The sequence below is a fragment of the Dromiciops gliroides genome, chromosome 3, assembly GCF_019393635.1.
Source record: "Dromiciops gliroides isolate mDroGli1 chromosome 3, mDroGli1.pri, whole genome shotgun sequence".
NCBI classification, from domain to species: domain Eukaryota; kingdom Metazoa; phylum Chordata; class Mammalia; order Microbiotheria; family Microbiotheriidae; genus Dromiciops; species Dromiciops gliroides.
In genome coordinates this window covers 248,932,182-248,955,525 of record NC_057863.1, presented here as the reverse complement: position 1 = coordinate 248,955,525, position 23,344 = coordinate 248,932,182, and the positions used below count along the sequence as shown (strand labels likewise).

General features: G+C 40.4%; 1 protein-coding gene across 1 annotated transcript in view; it reads right to left on the bottom strand.

The window, feature by feature from the left end:
- The window catches only part of ATP10A (ATPase phospholipid transporting 10A (putative)), a 285,446-nt gene that overhangs the window by 27,693 nt on the left and 234,409 nt on the right, over window positions 1-23,344 (bottom strand). The window contains exons 10-13 of the mRNA XM_043990920.1: window positions 20,220-20,778; window positions 9,946-10,049; window positions 9,016-9,142; window positions 1,766-1,950 (exon numbers count right to left, since the gene is read on the bottom strand). Of these exons, the coding sequence (XP_043846855.1) occupies window positions 1,766-1,950; window positions 9,016-9,142; window positions 9,946-10,049; window positions 20,220-20,778 (975 nt within the window). The remainder of the gene's footprint in view (window positions 1-1,765; window positions 1,951-9,015; window positions 9,143-9,945; window positions 10,050-20,219; window positions 20,779-23,344) is intronic.

The window sequence follows — 23,344 nt, the reverse complement described above, 5'->3', positions numbered from 1 at the left end:
GTATATGAATATACATACATACACACATACTTGTACACTCACTTGTGAATATACATACATATGTATGTATGTATATTCATATACATATACATATAGTTATTCATAACTATAATATAGAATGAGAGGTTTCAGTGTTACATGCTCTCTGAAGAAGGAAGGATAATTATTGGTGGGAGGTACATCAGGGAAGGTTTCATGAAGGAGGGGTCATTTTAACTGAGTATCAAAGGATAAGTATGAAATATGCAGAAATTGAGAGGAAGGGGAATATCCCAGACTTTGGGAATCATATGAGCAAAGGGTAACAGGCAAGAGAAGACAGGGAGTAATTCAGTTTGACTGAATTTATGAGATGGGGCTGGCAAGGTAAAAGGTTGGTGTAGTATAGGAGAATCATTTCATCATGAAGCCAAGGATGTTAGTTGTTATTTAGTCAGCAATGGGGGAGCTATTAAAGGGTCCAGAGCAGAAGAGTGATATAACTAGATCTGTCCACAGGGGAGATTAATTGGGTAATATCACTAGTAAGTCATTTGCATGACAGATTAAAGAAACCCAGGAAATATTTCTTTGATGCCTTCCTGTTGCTTTCCTTGGAAAACTAGAAGTCAGTCTCTCAGGCTCAGTGCAAAGCATTTGAAGAAGGCACTATGTTCAGCTTCCAGAAAAGGGCTATTTTAAGAATTCCTTCTAAACCGATGCCACTATGAAAAAGGACTCAGGGACACATACTTACTTGAGGCCTTTTAATTGGCCTTACCATTCCTAAGCTAATATATCAGCTGGCAGTCAACAGCCTATTGGAAAAAGTACCTAATCGTATCCATTGGGAACTAGATTCAAGTACTGGAAAGAAAGGAAGGAAATAAGCATTTATTAAGCACCTACTATGTGCCAGGCACTATGCTACTTGCTTTACCATTATTATTTCATTTGCTCCTCACAACAACCCTATGAGGCAGGGGTTATTATTCCTCTTTTACGGATGAGGAAATTGAGGCAAACAGAGACTAAGTGACTTGCACCAGGGTTTTACACAGCTAGTGTCTGAGGTGGGATTTGAACTTGGTTCTTCCTGACTTCAAGTCCACTGCTCTTTTCATTACACCACCTAGAAGACTGGGGGAGAGAAAATCATGTAAGATGTAGTTCCATAATCAAAGGGCTGGGGTACAGAGCTTTTGAGTAAGGCTGCCAGGCTCCTACTGCCCAGCAAGTCCAATGAGGGCTAGGACTGTGTCCTATACTTCTTTGTAACCCCCATAGTGCCTCATACAATTCTGGGTACCTAGTAAATACCCAGAAATGAAAACACATCCACTGGGAAGATTCTTCCTTGACTAAACTTAGGTATCGAAAACTCATCCACGGGTTCTGGTATGTTCACTTCTAAAGTTACTTTGTCTGCCCCACCTTGTTTTTTTCCAGGTAGGTGTCATTAAACTTATCACTGAATCCTATGCTATTATTTTCTCGGATTACATGCCAATGAATAGCAGGGCAAAGGAAGCATTCACAAAGCTCAGATATCAATGGTATTGGTTCAAAAGTTTGAGCAAAATCGCACTAACAATAGATGGAATGACAAACGACCCTAAGTACCAACCACCCAGAACAGGAGCATGTAGGAAGGAAGTTGGGGGGTGGGAAGCAGTCACATCACCTATCTAGCTCTCTCCTTAGTGCTCTTTGACAGCTGCAGATACCAACTTGTCACCATGACGTTACATTGGTTAGAGTCAAGGCCTTGCGAAATTCTGCCTACCTGTGATTCGGCATTCAGAGTAATGATTTCCTCATCATGGTCCAGGAGTTTACAGGCATAGGCAATATTAACGGCTGTTTCTTGTTTGTCTCCAGTCAGAACCCAAATCTGCAGTCCAGCTTGTCTCAGGTTAGCGATAGTTTCTGGGACACCATCCTGTAATCGATCTTCGATACCCGTTGCACCTAATCACAAAAGTCAGTGAATAGCATTCTCCCACTCCACCTCCAGATATTAAATCTGGCCTGTGAACCTTTGTTTCAAGTGAATATCGATCTCCCATGGGAACTCACTTGTGAATGACATCTTGGCTAGCCTCTTTCATCTCTGAACCTGCAGCTGGCCACCGTTGGTTTTTTTCCTATATATTTCTATTACCAAGATGATGGGGAGTTTGATTTTTTGAGGGCAACATTGTGGTGACTCATCATTAGGGTACAAAAGCCAGGGCTTTAAATAGCATTCAAAATTAGATACAGCTGGGAATGAACTGGAATTACTGCCAATTCAGAGAACTCTAATTCTCTGTACTTGCAACACAGTACCTTGAACCATTTTTTTTTTTTACTCATGTTACCATCATGTGTATTTATAAGTGCTTTCCTGATGAATTTTGGGATTCTGTTAAAGTGGTTGTGGAAATGATAATCTTTCCCTCCCCTACTTCACACTGAGGGATGAAGAAGCCTTTCACTTATCGCATTTCTGGTGAAAGAGAGAAAAAATCCCAAGGCCTTTCTCTCTAGGGGCTTAACGTTAACTACCTAAGCAGACTGCTGCAAGCACAAAATTTCCTGACAGAAAATCATTCTTAATGTACTTAAAGTTGGATATTGACAAATAAAATGGAAGATAAGCTTAATTTTTAATTTTCATTTTATTGATTTGAGCATATTACCCCTTTTTAAAAGATTAATTTTTTTTTTGTTTAGTCATTTAGTAGTGTCCAACTCTTCATGACCCTATTTGGGTTTTTCTGGGCAAAGATACTGAAGTGGTTTGCCACTTCCTTCTCCAGTTCATTTTATACTTGAAGAAAACTAAGGCAAACAGGATTAAGCGACTTGCCCAGGTCACACAGCTATTAAGTGTCTGAGGCTGGATTTGAACTCAGAAAAATGAGTCAGCCTGATTGCAAACTCAATGCTCAAAAGATGTTTACTCATACAGTAAAAAACCATCTCGTTTAACTGACCAACTAACAATAGAACCTTCTAGTAGTCCCAGCTCTGCTACAAACCAGGTAACCTCTCTGTGGTTCCATTTCTCATCTATAAAATCAAGGGGGTTGGATTGTATGACCACTAAGATGACTTTCAACTCTAAAAGTTTGTGTATATAGAGTAAATAAATGCTTCATCAGGGTGACAGCTTTCTGTACATTCAACTAATTCAGCCCTTAGGATGTAAGACGTGCTTGACTTTGGGACTACACACACTGAAATATCATGAGTTCTAACACTTTCATCCTTCTGCGCTTTACCTATCAGATGTCCTGAATTTGAACCAACCGTAGAAAATAACTGCATGTAGAAATGGAGTTATGGAAGTTATGACATTAGTTTCAAAATGCAATATGGATGAATGAATAGTAAACCCATGGGAACAGAGTTCTTAGAATTGTCTGAAGCAAAATGCCCATCTTCAGTTTTCTATGGGAGCTTGCTTCTATGATTTATGAGACTTTCGGTAAATGCCATCCTCTTTACAGCATGATCTTTGGGAGTGCCAGGCACTCTGAATATTATAACAAGGGTAGTTAGTGAGAGTTCAGAGTCAAGTTAGTGCCCCTATATATCACTTGGAGACAGATGCCAGGCAGCTTTTAATGAGAGAAAAGAGAGATTTCACTAATAGGAGATTTTTAAATGATTCTGGTGGAAATTAACCAGAATGTGGAAAATAATTAGAATGGCATCCTATGAATGAAAGTTCTTGACCTCTCCCCTAGTACTATCCCTCCATCCCCCAAGTAATTGGGAAAGACAATTCCAGAGCAGGAACAGTCTTTTCTTTGTATCCCCTGCACTCAGCCCCATGTGCCTGGCACATAGTAGGTGCTTAACAAATGCCAGTTGACTGACTACTGCCCCCTCCCAAGTCGATCCCCTCTTGCTATTCTCAGGAGCAACTTAATTTAAACGCTTGAATGAAAAGAAGACATGGTACCATGAAGGGAGGGTTGCCTCTAGAAGCAGAACCTGGGTTTTTTAATCCTCCCCCTGCCCACTGTTTGTGAATCAGGCCTCGGTTTCCTAATGTGTAAAATGAGTAGGTAGACAAGATGATCTCTAAGGCCCCTTCCATCTCCAAATCTATAATTACATTGATGAAAGGTTCTTAACATACTTGAGTTTCATGGCCCCCTTTGTCAGATTGGTGAAGCCCAGGGACCCTTTCTCAGAATGACATTTTAAAATTTATAAAAATGAAATATATATGGTTAAAAAGGAGATCGATTATTTTGAAATAATGTTATCTGAATAATAATTTTTAAATTATTAGAAGAACAGTTACTGAAATGGAACATAGGATCTTTGAGCTGGAAGGGAACTTGGAAACCAGCTAATCTGGTGCAATCAAACTCAAATAAAAACAGGGGGCCATTAAGCCACACACAAGGAACCCCTGGAGGCCACATATTGACTTAATATTAAGATGTAATATTATCTATGTTTTATTGTATTTTTATTTATTTTGTTAATTATTTCTCCATTTTTTTTTCCCTTTTTTTGGTTTCTCCATTAAATTTTAATCTGGTTTGGGTTGCACTCCGGGGCATTTCAGGTCACATGAGGCCCACAGGTCCCATGTCTGATACTTCCCATCTAGTCTAACTCTTTCATTTTACAGTTGAAGGAACTGAGGCCTATAGAAGTTAGGGGACTTGACTAACCAAGGTCATAGTGCTTATAAGAGCCAGGCCTGAGATTCAAATCAAGGTTGTCTGACTCTAAATCCAGTGATCTTACTATGGTGAATGAATGGATGAATGCTTTTTCTATTCATTCTAAATTTAGTGATCTTCCAACTATCTCACAGTGCTTTCCCCAGAGGATCTTTGAAAGAGCTATCAGATTTCAACTAATAAAGCCCATTCACATTTCTGCTGTATTCTGCTCAAAAATGAAGCTAATTAAAATATCCCCAAACTTCTAAATATGTTCAATACTGTTAAGGGCTAAAATTCTAGCTAAACTGTCTAAAATATCTAATGAGTGGTCGCCAATAAATTATAAGCTTTAGCAAGAGTTAGACTTTTAAGCATTTATTAAGGAGAATAAGAATTTGGTAAAGAGAGAGAAAGGCCTAGATTCCTATCTATTAAAGGGAGAGCACATTTCTAGCTCCGCTCTCCACCAGAGTCCAAAGGAAAGAGAGCGAGACTGAGCGCCAGTCTCTTCCTTCCTCCTCCCACTAGCCTGCGTCACTTCCTGACACCAAAAAAAAGACTCCTGGTCTTGCCCTCAAAGACCTTCGCTTCATGGGCAGAACTCTTCTACAGTAAGTCTCCAGCAGGTGGCGTCATTCCAATCGTTACAATACCCATAGCAGAATCTGTTTATAGAGTATGCCATTTCTTCCCTCAGGTATAAACAAGGTAGTCCTCGTAGAAAATGGCAAGGAATTTTTCAGTCCACTATGAATGCCTTAAAGAGATAATTTAAGTTTTTAAAATACATAAATAATTTCATGCCCAGGGACTCTGGGGTAAGGCTTCCACGGAGTGGGCATAGGAAAACCCTATAATGATGCTGGTTCATAAAGAGAGAGGAGAGCACTTGAATTTCTGTATTAGAGGTAAGACAGATGTCAAACACATAACCCACCACCTCTGTAACCAGATAAAATGTCATCAGGAAATACATAACAAAATAAAGATTAAATGAAACATAGATAATGCTAAGTTAATATGAGCCCACAGGGATCCTTAAGTATGGTTTAGTGTCCCCCTTTTCTGTTTGAGTTTGACATCACTGATGTAAGCTTAAATCCAATTTATGCCCAAGGCAAGATATCACCCTTGTGATGTCATTGGTTCTTTTAGAGAATGAAAGATGAACAAGACATTTCCCTGTGTACATAAATGGTGTAATTCTGACCCCCCTACTCTAACCACATCTGTATGGTATATAGCAGTTTCTGATAGTTTGTCACTCTGAGTTTGGTTTGTTGTTGTTGTTTTTGAGGGCAATGAGGGTTAAGTGACTTTCACAGGGTCACACAGCTAGTGAGTATCAAGTGTCTGAGGCTCGATTTGAACTCAGGCCCTCCTGAATCCAGGACCAGTGCTTTATCCACTGTGCCACCTAGCTGCCCCCTCACTCTGAGTTTGATTGAATTCAAGAACACCCTTATTAAATGCCAATTATGCACAGAGGATGCAAATCAAAAAGGAAGCATTCATGAAGTCCTTACTTTGCTCAAGAAACTGGATTAAGAACCTGGAATATAAAGACAAAAGTGAAATACTTACTGCCCTCAAGGACCTGGCATTCTAATGGCAGAGACAAGAAGTGTGTGTGTGAGTACACTATAAAATGAATAAAAGGAAGTTTGGGGAGGGAGTTGACCAGTGTCTGGGGGCCCCAGGAGAGGCCTCACAAGGAAGGTGGCACTCAAGCTAAATCCTGGAGGAAGACAGAGATGCTAAGAGATGGCGGTGAGGAAGCAGTCTGTCCCAGGCACAGTGGAGAGCTGTGCAAAGGAATGGAGATGATTCAGGGTTCAAGGTGGGGAACAAAGTGTATCAAAACTGGAAACTTGGGAAGGGGACAGGTGTTGAAGAGCTTTAAATGTCCAACAAAGGAGTTAATATTTAGTCACTTAACCCTCATTGCCCTGCAAAAAAAAAAAAAGTTAACATTTAGTCCATCGGTGTCTAATAGGGGTTGGAGTAACATATGTTACGAGTCAGGAAAATCACTTTGGCAGCTCAGTGGAAGATGGATGTAGGGAGAAACTTGGGAGCATAGAGACCAAAGGAAGCCATTGCAGAAATTCAGAAAAGACCAGACAAGGGCCCGAACTAGGGTGGCGGCTGAGCGAGCAGAGAAGAAAGGACATCTGCCAGAGGATAATGTGGAGACAGAAGAAACAAGATCTGCAAGGACAAAACAAAACAGTCCTGGCCCCAAGAAGCTTACATTCTTAGCAGAGTGGGACACAAGACTTAGAGCACAGGTTCTTACACTTTTCTGTGTCATGGTCCCTTTTTGCAGTCTCATAAAGGTTATGGACCCTGTCTTAGAATGTTTTTATTTTATTTTATTTTATTTTGGTAGGACATGAACTCATTTATAATTTTCATTCTTATTTATCATTAATTATCATTTAATCATCATTCCTTAATATTAATAAATAATTGATTTATCATTTCCATAAGACTTCTTTCTCCTCTCCAGATAAAACCGTTCTGTTTGCTATTCCTTGAATTCAGAATTTCATCTCAGAATGTTTTTAAATGAATAGAATGAAATGTAAAGGAATACAAAGGAAACTAATTATATCAAAATATTATTACCCAAATTAATTTTTTTAAAGGTTCACAGACCCCAGATTAGGGTCTGTAATAATAATTTTGGTAAGGTTAAGAACCCCTAATATGGATGAAAAAAATATAGTACATGGAAAATTGGGGGTGGGGGTGGAGAAGTACTGACCTAAGCAGTGAGAATCAAAGAAAGCTTCATGAGGATATGACATCTGGGATGAGCCCTGAAGGAAGACAAAGATACTGAAAAGTAGAGGGTAGGAAGACTATATCCCAGTCATAGGGAAGAGCCTGTGTAAATGCAGAGAGGTAGAAGATGAAGGGTTGAGTTTAGGCAACAGCTACTCGAAAATGAGGAGGCTGAACTGATAGCTTCTCACACCCTTTCCAACTCTACGTCCATGAACCTGTAAAATGGGAAAGGGTGTGTCCATCCACCACAGCTTAGAGATTAAGATAATTCTGTATTCTATTATGAATTTTGGTAGGGCTTTCTTCTTGAATCATCTAGGTAAGAACACAAGCAGAAGTCAGGTAAGTGAAATATAATAAGCATGAGAAAAATGCACATCAGGCAAAAGATGGGAACCACAGGGAATAATGCCTTCCAGTCAAACTGGGCTTGATTTCTAGTCCAGTTCACCTGGAATGAAGGGTTTATGAAGGCAAGTAGCATGAAATAAGGCCAGAAAGGTAGATAGGAAACACAACGCGGAACAGGGTTGTGAGGAAAACACTTTAGAAACCACAAAGCTATCAAAATTTTTTATTATTATCACATCTGATTCTTTTTCTCTTTCTTTTTTTTTTTTTTTGAGGGTCAGGGTCATAAACCACAAAGCTATCAAAATTTTTTATTATTATCACTGTTGACACGTCTGATTCTTTTTCTTTCTTTCTTTCTTTTTCTTTTTTCTTTTTTTTGAGGGTCAGGGTCATACAGCTAGTAAGTGTCAAGTTTCTGAGGCAGGATTTGAACTCCTGAATCCAGAGCTGGTGCTTTATCCACTGCGCCACCTAGCTGCCCCCAGTGTTTGATTCTTTTTGACCCTACTTGGAATTTTCTTGGCAGAGACAACTGGAGTGGTTTGCCGTTTTTTTCTCCAGCCCAACTGACAGATGAGGAAACTGAGGCAAACAGGGTTAAGTGACTTGCCCCAGGTTCACACAGCTAGGAAGTGCCTCAGACCGCATTACTTAATCCTAACTTAAATATGATAGGAAGTTCAGAAGCATTTCAAAGGGAGTGCTTGCTAATCACCAAAGTTCACCTTCCTTTTATATTTTTGTACAATGCATTCATATACATGGTAAGTCACAGTTTTCATGACATTGCATGGCAGCTTGTCCTTTTTGCCTGGCAAAAGTTTACCTGGCAAAAGGAAGGCCAATTTAGAAAATTCAGAAACTTTTTATGTTTCTTTTGGTAGGGTACTATCTTCTGCCCATCTGTGGAGAGCCATTTAAAGAGGCTGCTTATAGTACTATGTAAGGAAAGGCTTAAAGATAGGCCAAATGAGCTGACTGCTGACCGGGTCATTTATCAGCCTGCTTTGTAGTGTTGGAAAAGAGAATGGTTTCCCCTTGGGCACCACAGGCCCATGCTATCCCAGGGGTTTCTTTGAACAACCTCTGGATTGTGGCTACTTCAGTTGCCGGCTGGAGCCATGTCAAATATAGCTCAGACACTCATTTTCTTTAAAGCTTTTCTCTAAAAAGCCTTGTTGCTACCAGATCCAGCTTTGAGCATAGTTACCCAAGAGGTGTAGATTGGTCTCCAGACGCATTGCAGACTGGAACAGCAGCTCATCCCGATTCTCCAGTGAGGATTCTGCTTCCAAATGGCTTTGTAACCAGCAGGCATATTCTTCTTTACTTAGAACCTATTTGAAAAGGATGTTCAGAGACCATTTCAGATACTAGGTGAGCATGACTGAATATCTTAAAATATACAGGAGTACAAAGGAAACTAATTATAATGAAATATTATATGTATATATAACATATACACACACACACACAAATACACACACCCCAAGTTAAAAATTCCTGCTGCAGATGAATAGGTATAGTATAAAGAAAATTGAAGAAGGGGGGAAAAGGCCCACTTGCCTTTTTTTTTTTTTTTTGGCAAGAATATCTCCCTCTTCTCACTCCCATACCAGTGGCTGACTTCTTAGTAGAACTAAAGAGATTTCTGAACTCTCTCACCTTTCCTCCATGAATTGGGGCAGCTAGGTGGCACAATAGATAGAGCACTGGACCTGGAATCAGGTGGACCTGAGTTCAAATCTCACCTCGGACCCTGGGCAAGTCACTTAACCCCAATTGCCTCAAACATCTGGGGACATCTCCAGTTGTCTTTTTTTATATATATTTGGAGAGGGGAGCAGGGCAATAAGGGTTAAGTGACTTACCTAGGGTCACACAGCTAGTAAGTGTCAAGTGTCTGAGGCCTATTTTGAACTCAGGTCCTCCTGAATCCAGGGCTGCTGCTTTATCCACTATGCCACCCAGCTGCTCCCTCCAGTTGTCTTGACATATATCTCGCCCCTGGACCCAGATGGCTCTGGGGGACAGAAGTGAGGTTGGTGACTCTGCACAGCTCTTCCTCACTTAAATCCAATTCATTGCAAGTCATGGTCCTTTTCGAGAAGGAAGGACAAACAACAACAGGGTGACTTACTTTCTTGGCAATACATAAGGTACGTAGTCCATCCACAGCATAGAGGTTTAGATAATTCTGAGTTTTACTTTGAATTTTTTTTTGGTGCTTTCCTCTTGAGTCATCTAGGTAAGAAAGGGAGCAGAAGCCCGGTGAGTGAAAAATGAGAATAATGCATACCTTAAAAAAGCCTAAGTGGCTGCTGGAAGCCTCCTATGGGAGAAAACCCTGAAAAGATTCAATGGAAAAATATCCCTCCAGAGCCACAGCTTGCATTGTTCTGTTGTTTTTTTTCTCCTAACTAGCTGGATAGGCATCAAAATCCATGCTAGAGTTGCTCAATTTCTCTTGAGGTTCTTGTTCAATATGTAAAATGGATACAGGATCTTTCTTTCCTAGATCCTCATGAAAGAATTCCTTTTTTTTTTTTTTTTTTACACGGGGCAATGGGGGTTAAGTGACTTGCCCAGGGTCACACAGCCAGTAAGTATCAAGTGTCTGAGGCCGGATTTGAACTCAGGAACTCCTGAATCCAGGGCCGGTGCTTTATCCGCTGTACCACCTAGCCACCCCCAAGAATTCCTTTTAAAAATATTTGATTATATTTGTGAATAGTTTTGTTTCTTAAATAGTATTTTAATCATTGTTTGACTGTTAGTTTATTTACCATAATCCTGCGGTAGACAGAGGATGTGTAAGACAAGCAGCTCTCTGTAAATAATGTTTTTATGTTACTGGAGCAGCTACATGGTTCAGTGGATCCAGTGCCTTGCCTCAAGTCAGGAAGCCTCATCTTCCTGAGTTCAAATCTGGCCTCAGACACTTAACTAAGATGTGTGACCCTGCGCAAATCACTTAGCCCTGTTTGCCTAGGTTACTTATCTGTAAAATGAGCTAGAAGGGGCAGCTAGATGGCGCAGTGGATAGAGTACCGGCCCTGGAGTCAGGAGTACCTGAGTTCAAATCCGGCCTCAGACACTTAACACTTACTAGCTGTGTGACCCTGGGCAAGTCACTTAACCCCAATTGCCTCACTAAAAAAAAAAAAAAAAAAAAAAAAAAAAATGAGCTAGAGAAGGAAATGGCAAACCAGTCTAGGATCTTTGCCAAGAAAACCCCAAATGAGGTCGAGAGGAGTCAGACATATTTGAAAAATGACTGAACAACAACAATTATTTACTAAAATACTTTGTTGCCAGACAGCATGGTATAATGGAAAGAACACTTGTATTCAAATTCAGACTATTACTAACTTGCTGTGTGTCCATAGGTAAGCCACTGTACTTTCCTCAGCCTCAGTTTGCTCATATGTACAAAGGCAATAGCAACTTCTTGCTGGCAACCTCATAGGGGTGTGGTGAAGATCAAATGAGATAATCTCTGTAATACTTTATAAATCTGAAAGTGCTAAGTATAACTAATCACCATTGCAACTTCCTCTGTTGGCTTCTATCAAGGAATATTTTATGATCCTAGCATATACGTGGCAGATACTTTATTAAAGTCAGCATACTTTATGTTACAACAAGTAATGCAGAAGGTATCATCGAAGAGGCCTATGACCTGAAAAGAAAGTGGGTGAGTCTTTTAGCAAGAGCAGATGACAAAAGACAAGCTGTATGATCCATTGGTGGTGATGTAATAGTGGTTATCCTTGGTGCTGGAAGAAGACCAGAATGACATCACTATGCTGGGGTCAAGGTACAGTGGGTCCACTGTGGCCGATCAGACCAATGAGCTCAGAAGGCTCTACCACTGGTCTGGCACAAATAGTCCATATGAATGATGTCATGTAATGGAATTCATGTAATATCCAGAGACTCTGCAGGTTGGGAAGCCCTATGGAGGATGGATGGGAGTTCATGAACAAAAATGACATAGGATGATGCGTGGATAGGGCACAATCTATACCACTAGAGAATGAAAGGATGAACAAAAAATCATTATTATGTTTCCTCTATGCCAAGTACTCTGCTAAATGCCAGGAATACAAAGAAAAAAGTGACAGTCCCTGACAGCTCACATTCTAACGGAGGAAGATTCTAATATGAGGGTCAACTAAAGTGTGGATGGAAATATCCATAGGTCCTAGGAGTACAGGGGCAGGGCAGATCACACGGCTCAGGAGTCTTTAGGGTTTATTAGCAGGTGAGAGAGCAGTGCCCTGGAATAGTAGCTTGTTAGGGGGTAAGATCTGGAAGATCTCAGAAGACAGTGCTGGGGCAGATAATACTGCCTTCTTGTCCTACATTTTATCAGAGGTGTGGTAGTTGTCAACTCACTGCTTAGATAAGCTTTGTGAGTAGCCATGTTCACTTCACATAGTAGTGGGCCTGAAGGAACCTGACCACCCCCACCCCCACCCTACCACTAGAGGAAGGGGATGGTGGAATGAGTACAGCTGGGATCCAGGGTTCCTTCTCATGGTGGAGAGAAAACCTTCAAATTAAGGATGAATGGGGAAGAGGTGAATGACAAGATCTAATGACATGAGTTACCACCTGTTAACTTTTAAAAGAAATCTAAATAATAATGATGGTTCTAATAAATGTGAATGCATTAAATTATTTATACAGGGTATCCCAAAAGGCTTACTGCTTTGATAGTTTTGAGAAACCCAGGATCATATCCCTATGTCCTTGGGAGCAGCTAGGTGGCACAGTGGATAAAGTGCCAGTCCTGGATTCAGGAGTACCTGAGTTCAAATCTGGCCTCAGACACTTGACACGTCCTAGCTGTGTGACCCTGGGCAAGTCACTTAACCCTCATTGCCCTGCAAAAACAAACAAACAGGGCAGCTAGGTGGCACAGTGGATAGAGCACAGGCCCTGGAGTCAGGAGTACCTGAGTTCAAATCCGGCCTTGGACACTTAACACTTACTAGCTGTGTGACCCTGGGCAAGTCACTTAACCCCAACTGCCTCACTAAAAAACAAACAAAAAAACTATGGGGGGCAGCTAGATGGTGCAGTAAATAAAGCACCGGCCCTGGATTCAGGAGTACCAGAGTTCGAATCTGGCCTCAGACACTTGACACTTCCTAGCTATGTGACCCTGGGAAAGTCACTTAACCCCCCTTACCCCACCAAACAAAACAAAACTATGTCCTTGTACACAGGCTTTGATAGGTCCCAGAAGCCCACAAAGACTTAAAGTACAGGCCTAATAATACTGTTTTTTCTGTCATCCAAGGACCAACCTATTATAATTTTGGAAAGGCACACTGCCAAAAGATTTAGCCTTCTGGGTGATAATTTTTCCCCCTGTCCACAGCAACCCATGAAGGCCAAGTACATAGAGAGGATGCAATCTGTGTTGGTGATGGCAGCAGCCATACCAGTGAATCATACATCCTTGAAGTACTGAGGTATAAATGTCAACATATTTTATAACATTTGAATGACACCCTCAATGTGGGCCTGATGGGAAACTGGAAGGGAAAATGGATTGAAATTAATACTTAGAGACACTGCAGAAAATATCAGAAGGCAGGCATAATTTGAATGACAAATCACACCCAAAGTTTTGATAAAAGAGTCTCCAGTGGAAAGTACATTGACCCCTTCAGAAGCTTAAAAAGACAAGGCTTCAAATCTCACCTCTGATGTTTTAAGTCACCTTCCAGGTGTCTTAGGTTTCTCCTCTGTGAAATGATGGAATTAGACTCTATAGCCTTGAGATCTACGATACTATGAAAATCTGGTGTCAGGCACTTTTCACTTTTTTTTAAAAAGCAGTTCCTGCTGACTTACATCTACTGATGCTGAGTGAAGTGAGCAGAACTAAGAAAACATTGTACACAGTATCAACAGCATTGTGTGGTGATCAATCGTGATAGACTCAGCAATACAACGATCCAAGACACTTCTAAAATACTCACGATGGGAAATTGCTCTCCACATCCAGAAAAGAATTGATGGAGACTGACTGAAGACTGAGGCATACTATTTCACTTTGTTTTTTTTCTTCTTTCTCATGGTTTTTCCTTTTGGTTCTGATTCTTCTCTCACAACATGACTAATGTGGGCATATCTTTAACATAATTGTACCGTATAACCTATGTTAGATTGCTAGCTGTCTTGGCAAGGGGGAGAGGGCATGAAGGGACAGAGAAAAATTTGGAACTCAAAATCTTAGAAAAATGAATGTTGAAAACTATCTTTACATATAATTGGAAAAAATAAAATACTACTAAAAAAAAGCAGTTCCTGGAAACTACAGCTAGATTCCATTTTGTTTGAATAATGAATCCCTTGAAGAGGTCACATCTATTTGAAGTCACACTATATGAAGTTATAATTGTGTAAAATAAGGTAACTGGATCTAGCCCAGTGAAAATATATGGTACAAATTTAAATTATTTGACCACTTTGGGGGATTCATTATCTGTGCTAATCTGGAGGCTTCCCAAAGCATTCTGTACCAGTCTTTTCTTATCTCCACTAGCAAATGAAAAGAAGATTCACATGAAAAAGCCTTTCGTTTTGTTACATGGCGGCAAGAGAAGCACCACGTGGAGGCCTTCTCTTCTTTTTGGGGGGAGGCAGGGCAATTGGAGTTAAGTGACTTGCCCAGGGTCACACAGCTAGTAAGTGTCAAGCATTTGAGACTGGATTTGAACTCAGGTCCTCCTGAATCCAGGGCCAGTGTTCTAGCCACTGTGCCACCTAGCTGCCCCGGGGGCCTTCTCTTCTTGACTTGATTGTGGGAGGAGTAACCAGAGGTGCTGATAGCACAATTTATGATGCTTATGCTCTGCTGTGAGGTAAGAGTATTTCATCAGAATACTATTCAAGGAGTATTTGGTAACTGGTGACAGGTTCTTAATTTTATGGGTCAGCTCTGGTTTACTACAAAGTTGAAATGTCTTGCCATAATTTTCCTAAAATTCCGTAAGTAAAAATCCCACACAAGTGCCCTTCAATGCTTCCTAACTCTGTGAACCTTTTCCATAATGCTAAAGCCACCAAAGGGCCAATCCTTCAGTGGTGTACAGGAAACATCTATCACGAGGTAAATTTCTATTAATTTCTGTTAAATGAATAATAAATGCTAGGCAAGATTAGATGTAGGAATCAGAGGTGAATTTGGCTTTCATTCAACATGTCTAATTTTTGTTGTTTTTCGTTCAGTCGATTACAAAAAGAAACAGCCTTCTTTAAAACTCTTCCAATTTTATTAGTACCTTTTATTAAAGGTACTAAGATGAAATTATTTTTCTTTCAGTTCATTAAAAACACCTAATTTTCAGTTCATAGTTAAAAGTATAATTATCGTTCCCTGTACAAATCCAGGAAGAAAAAAAAGAGAGAGAGAAGGTTGTACAATATCGGGGAAGGCCTACTAATGATTAAGAATAGCTGAAATCTGGGGGCAGCTAGGTGGCGCAGTGGATAGAGCACCGGCCCTGGATTCAGGAGGACCTGCGTTCGAATCCGGCCTCAGACACTTTACACACTTACTAGCTGTGTGACCCTGGGCAAGTCACTTAGCCCCAATTGCCTCACCAAAAAAAAAAAAAAAAGAATAGCTGAAATCTTACAAAGAATTTTCCTCTATTACGACAGACTAAAAACCATGTTCCCTCAGGTATTTAAATTAATATGCAAAGAATGAGAAAACCCTGGCTTTTACTGTGAGTTGCTTTCAATTTTTCAGTGCTATCTTTGAAATACCAAATTAACCTTTCCCTGATTATAGTCACCTTCTGGGTACAAATATTTATATTTTGTGACTCTGACATTAAGTATTTCCTACATTATGTAGCAAAGTCTTATCTTCTAAAGGCAACCAGGAAAAAATCCATATGTTATATGTGTAAAATATTATTATTTTGGAAGGCATTTTTATGATGTCATAAAGTAAGCATATATATCTCCTCTTAAAGTATTCATTGAAAAAAGCAAGTATAAGCCAATGGGTTGAACACTTAGCCAGAAATAAAGAAGACTGACTGTATCATGGGCTTACTATATGACTTTGATATGATTGTATTATTTCACTGCTTAGAATATATTTGTATTTTTACTAATGGTTTGTTCGGGAGGAATAATGGTTTGCAAAAGTGTTTAACAGATTGTATCATATTTAGTGAGGCAGCTAGGTGGCACAGTGGATAGATGGTGGGCCTGGAGTCATGGAGACAATCTTGCTAAGTTCAAACTGGCCTCAGACACTTACTAGCTGTGTGACCCTGGGCAAGTCATTTCACCCTGTTTGCCTCAGTTTCCTCATCTGTAAAATGAGCTGGAGAAGGAAATGGCAAACCACTCTAGTATCTCTGCCAAGGAAACTCCAAATGGGATCACAAAGAGTTGGATGTGCCTGAACAACAACAAATCAGAATTAGCAGACAAGTCAGTGTCATACAAAGGAAGTTGGCTGGAATCATTTTAAAATTAAGGATACCAGATGCCATTTTAGGTTAAGTTAAAATGACTTTTGCAGAACCTAATGTCCAGGTATAGGAGCAGAGAAAGCAGAAATCCAAAAAGGCATTTGAGAGGTCATAGATTGCCCATTGGACAGCAATGCATTTGATGGATGCCCTAATTTCCCATACATAATGACAAAAATCCTGGGCTGAAGAAGACAGGAAAACTAACACTGGGGAAGAACCTGTAAATTGGCTATCAAGTAGCAACAAAATATTTACCTTTCTCCAATTTTGCATTGTAACAAACAACAAAACACTAAAAATATTTAAAGAAAATCTTGGCAAAAAGACTAAAGTAACTTATCCAAAAAAAAATCATTGATTATAACCAAGTTGGATTTATACCAGGGATGCAAGGATGGTTTAACATTATTAAAGCAATCAATATGATTAAACATTTTTGCTGTTGTTCAGCCATTTTCAGTTACACCTGACTCTTCATGACCTTATTTGGGGTTTTCTTGGCAAGGTTACTGTAGTGGTTTGCTATTTCTTTCTCCAGCTCATTTTAAAATAAAATACAAATGGAAAAAGTGAAGCGAACGGGGTGAAGTGACTTGCCCAGGATCACATAGCTAGTAAGTGTCTGAGTAAAATACATGAAGATGAGTCTTCCTGACTCCAGCCCCAACATTTTAACCACTGTGTCATCTAGATACCCCTGGAAATATGAAGATCTGAGTTCAAATCCAGCCTCAAGATTCTTACTACCTGTGTGACCCTGGGAAAGTCACTTATCTACCTCAGTTTCCTCATCTGTAAAGTGAGGATATAATAGCACCTACCTCCTAAGGATGCTACAAGGATCCATTGAAAAATATTTGTAACGCCTTTAGCATAGTGCCTGGCACACGGTAGGCACCATATAAATAACTGTTGTTATAATGTCTAACTTGTAAAATATTAGACTAATGTAGTCACAACAAGGTACCCATCTTGAGAGAATTTCTGGTTTTCTGAATCTTTTGATCTGTGCAACTGGGTCCACGTTTGTTCTCAAATTCTCAGGGGTGCCTTGAAATTGTGATAAATGGTTTCTTTTCACTATCTGCCTGCCCCTGTTAGGTATCTGATAACCAATAGGTTGCACTGTGGATAGAGTGCTGGACCTGGAGGGAGGAAGAAAAAGTTCCTACCTTTTTCAAAAATGTGTCATTGACCAAGTTTTTGTGCACTGTGAAACCCCATTCTCCCCCCCCGTCAAGTTCCATGGTTTTTAATTGTGAGATTTTACACAGTCACATTACAGCAGAACTGCCTTTGATAGATGTCACAGATTTTAGGTTGGACTGTTTCTCATTATCCAATCTGCCTGAATATTCGTGGCCACATCCAAGTATACTCCCAGAACCCCCACAGAACAGGAATAACATGAGAAGTAGCAATGATGGCCTAACAGCAGGAGAGTCAGTCAGAGTCATCCCTGCAGGGGCTGATCACACTATGTGGCTCTCCATCCCTGCCAAAACCATTTTATTTTGTGTTATGATGTGAAGAGGCAAGAATTCCCTTCTTGTGATGCCTCTAAGGGCTTGGTAATAGAAGTAGATAGAAGAGACTAAGGAGAATGTCTTTCACACAAGAAGCCCACGTTGTTTTGGGGCTTACCAGGTAAGAAACTTTACGTATTTTTGTGTGTTTGTGTCAGCTGCTAGGGGATGGGAAGCCACTTCATCCTCCTTTTCTTCTTCCTCCTTATGTTAACCAGAATTATAATGTACCTCTAGAGTAATTTTTGACTATTATATATACACAAATTAAAAATAAAGGCCATATGAAGAGAGATACTATCTGCATCCAGAGAAAGAACTGATAGATAGAAGTCTGTATAGAATAATTTTGCATACACACACACACACCCCATTTGTGTTTCATGGTAACCATCTCTAGGGATGGGAAGAGGAGAGAAAAAAGGAAAAAAAGAAATATACATAATAACTTTTGTATTTGAAGGGAATAACAAGTTGAACAAAGTAGATCTGTAATTTCATGTGCAATCATCTTTTTTATTGTACTGTGTTATGGAGATGCTTATTTTGTTCCATGAATTGAAAATAAAATAAATTATTTTAAAAAATAATATGGCTTTAGCCACCTGCTCCCTCCCCACTTATGTTGTAGGACCTGATTGGATCAAACCCTAGAGATGCTCTGGTTAAAATGATCTCTCATGAGAAAACCAGTACTTTGAAAATTAATCAATAAGCCCTTTTGGGCATCACAATTTACACATACTTGTCGACAAGCCCAGACAGACGTGAAAGAAGGAAGCCCCCCGCCACAGAGATGTCTACCTAGATGATATCAGGTGTCCCATCACACTGCTAGGGCTACTGTTTGGACTGTATTTCTGAATCCTGTATTCTGGTAAGACACCTGAGGGCAGGGCCTGCATTTTCTGCTTGCCTTTTAAAAATCTTAGAATGTGTACTACACTTCTGAAGCTACAGCTGCAAGTCCATAAATGCTGTGCTCTAACACTTCAATGAAATATATGCTCACAAGCACTAAAATAATCATAATTAAAGAAGCAGATTGCAGCTACTGGGAGATTCTCTCTATTGCCTTTTACTTACCTTTTAGGTCAACCTCATTACCCTCCAGGCTTCTGAATTTATTAGCTAACAAATAGCAATAATTCTTAAAATCCTTCTCCAAGCTGCCCTTCTATCAATAGAGAATCTATACAAAGAGTAGATGGACAACTAGGTGGAGCCATAGTGCATAGAGTGCCAGATCTGGAGGCAAGAAGAATCATCTTCCTGAGTTCAAATCTAGCTTCAGACATTTATTAGCTACATGACCCTGGCCAAGTCACTTTACCCCATTTCCCTCAGTTTCCCCATCTGTAAAATAAGCTGGAGTAGAAAATGGCCAACTATTCTGGTATTTTTGCCAAGAAAACCACAAATGGGGTCATGAAGAGTGAGACAAGACTGAAACAAGACTGAATAAAAAAATCAAAGAGTAGATGACCAGGTCTTTCATAACCCTGATGAGAAAGCAAAATGGCAGCCAGAAACTGGAACACAGAAGTGTCATAACTGGAAATAAAACTATAGCTATCCATAGGTTTCTTAATTATGCATTGAAAACATCGGGATAATAGGTAACTGACAGCAAATAAGAGAATTATACTATTTGTAGAAAGAACCTGAGAGCCTATATGGTCTAGTATCCTCATTTTGCAGCTATGAAAACTAAAACCCATAGAGGTTATATGACCTGTCCAAGGTCACTACTGTTCAAAGTCTGGATACAGTTTGTTGTTTTCAAAAACCAATTCATAAAAATGTTGGGGTTTTTTCCATGAAATACTCAAGTTTCTGGGGTAAAGGTTCAGTGCAAGAGATTGGTAGTATTTTTCCTTTAAAATTATGCTTTTATTATAAGTTATCAACTGTAAGAGCTGAAAGGGACTTTAAAAACCTTGTATTTCAAACCTTTCATTATACAGATAAAGAATATAAAGAGATGGATTTATTAGTTCAATTCCCAAAGCTAATCTAAGCCAGTTCTAGAGCCCAGATCTCTTTTCCCCTGTGCCAAGAAAAATACAATCTACATTTATAATCCCCTTTACAGCTCTAGGACTTGAAAGGGAACTCCATTTAGTCCAGCCCCCAGCATCAAGGCAGAGCTCTATGAAGGCATTTTTCTTTTCTTTTTGAGCAATTCAGGGTTGAGTGACTTGCCCAGGGTCACACAGCTAGCAAGAATGTGAGGCCAGATTTGAACTCGGGTCCTCCTGACTCCAGGGCCAGTGCTCTATGCACCAAGCCACCCAGCTGCCCCTAGCAATTTTTCTTAATGCACACCTAAATAATGAGACTAAAACTGAATGGAAACAGAATAATACCTGAAGAACAAGGCAGAAGGAGATCCATCATCACTGAATCCGCCCCTTTGGTATAGACGTTGATTTCATCCGTGAGGGGATGCCGAATCACCACTGACATCCTCTTCCTGATGGAGTCAAAGCCCAGCGTGTGTAAAAGCTCAAATGTTAACCTCCCCAGGTGAGGGAGTTCTACAGAAACTTGGTCAGGAAGCCTGCCGACCAGAGAGCAGTTGTAGGCTCTGGCTGCGTAGACGAGAGCAGCTTCATCGGGACTCTCAGCCTCATAGCGAAGCTCGCCCTCCTTGAGCCCGTTCTCAGTTGCCCAGCCGCCTGTGGGCTGCACCCCGTACCCGTTGGTATTTATCTTTGGGGAGGAGCGGGTCAGCCTTGCTTCCAGCTTGAGCAGGGCACTCTCCGTGGACAGAAAGCTAGAGCCCGTTTTGTGGCTCGATTTGCTGGTAGAAAGACTGGAGGAGCTTCCACTGTTAGACCCAGAGGTCAGGCGACTAGGGGTGAATCTTCGGATGAAATCTTCGATAGTCTTCACTGGTGACTTCAGCTCAAACCGAACTCTCACCTGCCAGTAGGAGAAATGCAAAGAGATGAGAAACCTTGACTTGTTTGATTAATTATATCAAACCCTAGACACTAGTACAAGGGTTAAATGGTTAGTCATCTTCAGGAGGAGCAAGGATGGCTGCTCAGAAAACAAAACAAAACAAAACATTGCAGTGAAAATCCAGGGGGCAGCTAGGTGGCTCAGTGGATAAAGCAATGCCCTGGATTCAGAAGGACCTGGGTTCAAATCTGACCTCAGACACTTAACACTTACTAGCTGTGTGACCCTGGGCAAGTCACTTAACCCTCAATGCCCCACCTAAAGAAGAAGAAGAAGGAAGGGGAGGAGGAGGGGGAGGAGGAGGAGGAGGAGGAGGAGGAGGGGGGAGGGGGGAGGGGGGAAGGGGGAAGAAGAAGATGAACCAACAAAAATTCAGCATTTCTTTCTTAGGAACAGTAGGGAAAACAGGTGGCGCAGCAGAGTACTTGGTCTGGAATCAGGAAGACACATCTTCCTCAGTTCAAATACAGCCTCAGACATTTTATTAGCTTGTGTGACCCTGGTCAAGTTATTAAACCCCATTTGCCTTGGTTTCCTCATATGTAAAATGAGCTGGAGAAGGAAATGGCAAACCAGTCCAGTATCTTTGCCAAGAAAACTCCAAATGGGGTCATGAAGAGTCAGATATGACTGAACAACTTAAAGAAAGGAATAGTCCTATCGGTTTCTTTTCTTTAAGTTAAAAATTGAGCAAGAGATATTGCCTACGTAATATCTATTCTTTCCCAATATTGATTGTGGTAGGTTTCAAAAAGTGGACCAATCCTGATTTGTCCAAATCAACTCCAAGAATGTGAACTCTAGCAGAGGGGGCGAGTCAGAGGTTCTGATCTTGGGGGCACAATTTCTTCTTCTAAATCATCTCTCATCAACTTTTCTCCATTTGGTTTGTGCAAGCAAAACAGAAAAGTAAAACAGTCCATTCTGCTATATGAGCATCTCTGCTCTCAGAAATACTATCAGTTGTGGGGACAGCTAGGTGGCACAGCAGATAAAGCACCGGCCCTGGATTCAGCAAGACCTGAGTTGAAATCTGGCCTCAGATGCTTGACACTTGCCAGCTGTGTGACCCTGGGCAAGTCACTTAACCCTTGTTGCCTTGCCCAAAATTTTAAAAAAAGTCAATAGGGTATTACAGATATTCCCCATTTTAAACAATTTGGTTGTGTGATATGTAGAATCATAGTATTTTAGATCTAGAAAGCACTCATTTTTAAAAATTTTTGTCCTGGTACTTCTCCCCACCCCGTGTCCCAGTTCCCCCACCCCAGTGCCTGTATTCAAGTGTTTGATGAATTGAACTGTCTTCTATGTGCTAGGTGCTGGGAATACTAAGGTGAAAGGGTCTTTACTCTCAAAAGACCTACATTCCACTAAAGGAGACATCATGTACATTTATCTATATGTCAGATATAAAGTAATTGGGGGATTGGGGAGGACTCTATTGACTGGGGGGACTAGGAAAGACTTCTTATATAAGGCAGTGCATCTTGAAGGAAACTAGGGAGTCTACTGAGGCCCAGAGAGTTGAAGTGATTTTTTTCCAAGGTGGAACAAAGAGTTTTAATAGCACAGGTGGGAGGAGAATGTAGGTCTCTGGCCTCCCAGCCCAGCTCTCTTTCCATTACATTAGGCTGCATCTTTAATATTAATACAACCTCAGAGTCAAATGGGAAAATTCTCAGTCACTCTCCATCCATAAAAGACTCACTTGAAAAAAAAAATTCTTAGAAACTTTAAAGTAAAATTTAGCAACAGAATAGAAAAAAAAAAAGAAAAATAGGCTCTTGCTATGTTTCAACCTCCCCACGAGAGCCCAAGACTTATTTCCCAACCATGTCACCCTGAATGATGGAACTGAGATCCTGTGTGACTTAATGCTTAGACCTCTCTGCTCTAGACAGGCAGCTGCTATGACAACCAAGGGAGGGCTGAGAGAGGCCTTGACTTCTTCAGCTTCTAGTTTATAAGTGCTTGAAATTGCGTTTACCCACAAAAGGCCTAGGAGATCATGGGAAAAGGCAGAAAGCCTTTTTCCCTTTTGTATTGACAGTTATAAAACTAGGGTGTAGTTTGTGTGAACTTTTTTTGTCAGTGGTAGGTCCTAATAGGTCCCTGTTACCTCTGTCTCAAATTTTCTGCATACCCATACCCATTTCCTCCTGTTTGGTCCCTACACAGTTATCCCTTCCACAATGAAGTGGGGTTAGGGGTGTATGCCTCCATGATCTGGAAAATCCATATAGTTTTTGGGCCCTCCCTTCATACCAAAGTAGAAGTCTGAATTTTTTCCTTTTCTTTTACAGAGTGTTTATAGTACCCTATTATGAAGATCTGGGTTAAGTATTTGGTTATAGGTTATAGGTAGGTAGATGTTAAGTAAAAATATTTTTTCCTGCATCATCTATTGGCCTTTGTGTGTTGCTGTGGCTTTTGCAAAACTCCCACCCCCCAAATTCCCATTTAATTTTTATGCTGACCCACAATATATCAAAACTGCAATGGGGAAAGTCGGGATGTGGAA